Below are 4716 nucleotides of genomic sequence, written 5' to 3' on the forward strand. Positions count from 1 at the left end.
GCCCCCTGGCTGGGCTGGGTGCCCACCTGGCTGGGGTCAATGCCGCTCTCCCGCAGGAACTGGCTGTAGGCCACGGTGAAGGCCTGGCCTATGGCTCGTGCAATGAGCTGGGCCTGCGGGAGGTGCCATGAGTCCCAGGCTGTCCCAACCTGCCCTTCAGGACCAAAGTCCCAGACATCCTCAGACCTGGGCCTTCCTGGCTCTATCTGGGACAAGATCCTGAGGAGATGGCCAACTGCCCTGGGGCCTTAGGGCGGTGGTGACAGCCAACTGGGGAATCGGGGAGGAGGGAGGGAGGGAGAGGGGGTGGTGGGGAACCTGCCGGGCACTCAGGAGGGCTTGGTCACACCCCTGTGGCCTCCAGGGCTCCTTCCGAACCTGTTCTTTCTGGAAGCCCCCCGTACCCCCAGGGAAGATGCAGGGCCCTTGTCCCTGCCTGCCTGTCTGGGGCCAGAGTGGCCAACGCCTGAATCCTCACACCAGGCTGGAGCCCAGGAAGCCATGGCCTTGGGGGCGGGGCTCCGTGGTGGGGGCTGGCCTGCGTGCCAGGCCCTGGGTTCCATCCCAGCACCGCGCGTCCACAGGGAACGAAACAGCAAAAGGGCCATCCCCATCTAAGAGTCGTGGCCGGGCCACAGGGCCCTCCTCAGCCTGGAAGCGGGAGCCCAGGAGCGGGAGGTGGCTGTGGGCTCGGGGCTTCCAGGGAGGGTGGGGACCCTAGGGAAGATGGCTGTGCCAGGCGGGGCTCTGGGGAGGCAAATCCCTGCTCCCGGGGCGCTGCGGGCTCACGTCCTCTGAGTGGAAGACGTGGCACATCATCTTGCACAGGCGGCGCCCTCGGTCCTGGGGTGACCTCCGTGCCAGCCGCCGCCGCGCCATGAGCACCAGGACCTGGCCGATGTCAGCGATGTAGGAGATGGTCTGCAGGGCGTGGTCCATCATGGCCTCCTGGGGCGGGAGGGGCAGCTAGTGTGGGGCTCACCCTGAGACCTCCAGGACCCACCCCAACCCGCAGGGTACCTGGGAATCGGCCGTGAGGACCTTGATCCTCTTGGTGGAGACGAAGAGGTCCACCTCCGTCATGGGCTGGGTCTCCCCGTCGGGGGCCTGTGGGGAGCGCAGAAATGGAGGCCCCCAAAGACCCACCCACAGGCCTGGGCCCTGTGCACCCCGCCTGGCCTCACCTTGACACGGTCCATCGCCTCCTGGGCCTGGGCCATGCGCGTGCTGGGGGGCGGGTTCCGCTCCGACACCAGCTGGGTGGAGCCCAAGTATTTGGCCCCAAATATGACACCATCCATGAGGTCCTCATGGTCACAGGGACCGGGTACTGGGGGCAACAGTGGGGAGAGGGATGGCCCTCAGGAGTCCAGGGCCTGCCTGCCCCTGGGGCTCTGTGCAGGGGCGGTTCCCAAGTGGTCTCTGCCCTGGCTCACTGTGCTGGTCACAAAGGTCCACCCACAGTCCAGCACCTGGGGTGGCCCAGCCTCAGGCCCAGTCCTGCCCGTCTAGAGCAGCTTGGCCACCCCTCCAAGGTTCCCCCAGCTGGACGCCTCTGCAGGGCCAAGCCGATGGCCAGATCCAAAGCCAGACCGCACTCAGGCACCATGTCCAGGGCCCTAAGACCAGCCTGGACCCCTTGCCCGCCCGTTTCCAACACCAGCAGCATTCTGGAACCTGGACCCGGCTCCAGTTTGGAACTTGCCAACCAGCACCAGGGCCTACTCTGCCTGCTGCTCCTGATCCCCCAATCTGTCAAGGTCGGGTGATAACTCTGCTCCTTGGTGTGGCAGAGACGACTGTCCCAGTCCATGTGGGAACTCCCATACTGTCCTGGGTGGGACGGAAGGCCCTGACCTGCAATTCCAGGACTCCCTGCCGGGTTCCAGGCCACCTGGTTTCGGCAGGGTTCCAGAAAGCAACAGCCTCCAGAGGTGCATCACCTCACTCCAAGATGCTAGAAAATTTTCTCTCGTGACAGCGGGGCTCACACCTGGGGCTCATGCATGGCAGGCAAGCGCTCTACTGAGCCAGCCCTGGCCCCAGTTCTAGAAGTCTCCACTGTGGCCATGAGGTAGCCCTTCCTAGGACTCTGTGGTTTGCAACATCAGCACGACCATTGTTCTCAGAACAACCCTGATCTAGGAACATTCCAGATGGTGGTTCTAGAACCCTGGCCCAGCCCCGAGCCATGGAAAGCCTTGCCCCCCAGGTCCTAGATTTCCTGTGGCCGCCCAGACCCAGAGCTCTGCCACTGCTCTAGGATGTCTGGCGGCTTCTGCTCCCTGCAGCCACAGGCCCACTCTGGGCAGCCCTCCAGGGCCTCAGACCACAGCCTGCCCGCCGTGTCCGCACCAAGCTCTGCCCTGGGACTCTGGAGCTGTGCTGTGCCACAGCACACGGCCGCCTGCCACACACATGTCCCAAGTCTGGTCCTGACTGAATGGCCAAGGGTGAGACACTGCAATCCTGAAGACCACTGCTCCAGAGCATAAAAGCAAAAACCCTCAAAATATCCATCATATGAGCCTGGGGCTGGGCTCAGGGGTGGAGCGCTCGCCTAGCACGCGTGAGGCCCTGGTTTGATCCTCAGCATCACATAAAATACAGACATTGTGTCCATTTACAACTAACAAAAAAAACACTTCATAAAAAACTAATTATAAGACAATGCACTAAGTGTCTTGTGATAATTAAAACATATTAAAAAATTACGTTGGCTGGGGCTGCAGCTCAGTGGCAGAGTGCTTGCCCAGCACGTGACACACTGAGTTCAATCATCAGGATAGCATAAAAATAAATATTTTCAAGGAAAAAAAAAAGTTAATTCAACCTGTTCTTCAGATAGTTTTTCACGTAGCTAGCTAAAAAATGCAAATTCTCACGTGGCTGGCTCTGCATTTCTACTGTCAGTCCACTCCAGAGCTTTCTGGGCAGCTGTCGTCTTTCTGTGTTCTAGAAAAGGGCAGGCGAGGTCTGCTTGCTCCAGGGCTCTGGACTTTCTCAGTCCAAGCAGCACCAGGCGGCTCTGCTCATCAGCCCAGGACACCTGCACTACTAGCCAGGCTCCTTGGATGCAGGACCAGAGGCAGAAGGCCAAGCCCTAGAACCCCCTAGGCAAGAGTCCAGAAGCTTCTCAGAGCCACAGGCCCACTCAGCTCCCCTCCCTGCCACAGAACTTGCTATTTGATTTCTATCTTAAGGTGGTTGGGGAAAATACTAGAACATTCCAGATGGCCAGGCTCTTCTCACACCTTTAGGACAGACTGACAAACTTCTGTACAGGGCCCAACAGTATTTTCATGCTGTGGGCCAGAAGGCCTGCTGCCAGGAGTCACGAGCCGATTAATGGCAGGCTGCTGAGAAACACCTGCAGGATGTGGTGGACTCACCTCAGGATGGCTGTGCCGATCCCAGGCAAAGCAATCCTCGGGACCACCAAATGGTCTGTCCAGAGACTGACCCATCCTTGCGTAGTGCATGACCATCCTGGGCCCTGTCCTCATCCACCTCAGCCACAGACAACAAGTGAGCAGGTGCCACAAGGTTTTGGTAAAACTTTATTAACACTGAAACCTGAATCTCACCTCACTTTCCTTTCAAATTTTTAACCATGAAAAAAAATGCAAAAGCCGTCCTCGGCTCAAGAGACCTGTGAGAAGAGACCAGGGCCAGACTGGCCTGCAGATGGTCATTTGCCAGCGTTCACTCTGGAACCAACTGCTACAGAGCCATGCCCGCCCCGCCACCTGCTACTCACTCCAGAACATTCTCTGGACTCTGTTTCCTGGCCTTCTAAACTCTGATCCAAACTGCCAAGAGCTTCCCGAGAACTTCATCCTCATGGTAACCCTCAGCGCCACCTAGGAGGCAGGCCCTGGCTGTCTGGAACCCTAATCCCTGGGCAGGGTGGGAAGGGCACTCACCCTCCTGGAGGGCAGGGTATGAAGCCAGGCTCTTGGGGCCCTGGAAGGAGACAGAAGAGGGGCAGTGCTGAGTCCCCCTGCTTGGGTCCAGGCTGCAGAGGACACCTGGAGGGTGGAGCAGGCACTACCTGGACACCGTCAGGTGGCTCTTCGGGTGTGACCAAAGGAGAGGTCTCCAGCCAGGGCTCAGGGGAGCTGCTGGAGCTCCTGCTACCACCCTGCTCGGCAGAGGCTCCCTCTGCCCATCCCGGGGGCTCGGACTCTCCATCTGCATCCTCAGGGGGCTGCAACAGGGGATGGGCAGGCTCTGGAGGCTCCTGGGCACCAGGCTTAGAAGGCGAGTGCCCCTCACCCTGCAGAAGCCTCAGAAGATCATCCCGACCAGCCTCAGCAGACAAGAGGCCGTGGGCGTCAGTCGTGTCGTGGGGGTCCAGGCCCTGGCCAGTGGCAATGTGCAGGGGGCAGGGTGCGCTGTCTGGGGGCAGGCCCATCAGGTCTCCGGGCAGAGCCTCAAACTGCTGCACCAGGCCCTGAACGCTTGACCCCTCGAGGTCCACCGGACCCAGGCTGCCGGGGGCCTCAGGCACCGCGTCCCACTGACTCTCAGTGCTGAGGTCCTCCGAGGGCACCAGCGGGTCCTTGGGCTTCTCCAAGTCCATGGCGGGAGGCTCTGAGCGCGGCCGGGGGGCGTCAGGAAGTCCGCGGCTGGCTCAGGCTCCGGCCGGCGTCCCCATGCGGATCCGAGGCACCCGGGGCTGGGGCTTGCTGGGCGCCCGCTCCTCCCGGGGCT

The 4716-nt window shown here is 60.9% G+C and overlaps 1 protein-coding gene across 1 annotated transcript in view; it reads right to left on the minus strand.

Annotated features, from left to right (window-relative positions):
* The window catches only part of Apba3 (amyloid beta precursor protein binding family A member 3), a 7689-nt gene extending 2979 nt beyond the window's left edge, over window positions 1-4710 (minus strand). Inside the window, exons 1-6 of the mRNA XM_015503821.2 lie at window positions 4055-4710; window positions 3927-3966; window positions 1185-1330; window positions 1021-1107; window positions 790-948; window positions 3-113 (exon numbers count right to left, since the gene is read on the minus strand). Coding sequence (XP_015359307.2) covers window positions 3-113; window positions 790-948; window positions 1021-1107; window positions 1185-1330; window positions 3927-3966; window positions 4055-4585 — 1074 coding nt within the window. The 5' untranslated portion in view covers window positions 4586-4710. The remainder of the gene's footprint in view (window positions 1-2; window positions 114-789; window positions 949-1020; window positions 1108-1184; window positions 1331-3926; window positions 3967-4054) is intronic.
* Between the last annotated feature and the right edge of the window lie 6 nt (window positions 4711-4716).

This window comes from Marmota marmota, unplaced genomic scaffold (assembly GCF_001458135.2).
Source record: "Marmota marmota marmota unplaced genomic scaffold, marMar, whole genome shotgun sequence".
Taxonomy (NCBI): Eukaryota; Metazoa; Chordata; class Mammalia; order Rodentia; family Sciuridae; genus Marmota; species Marmota marmota.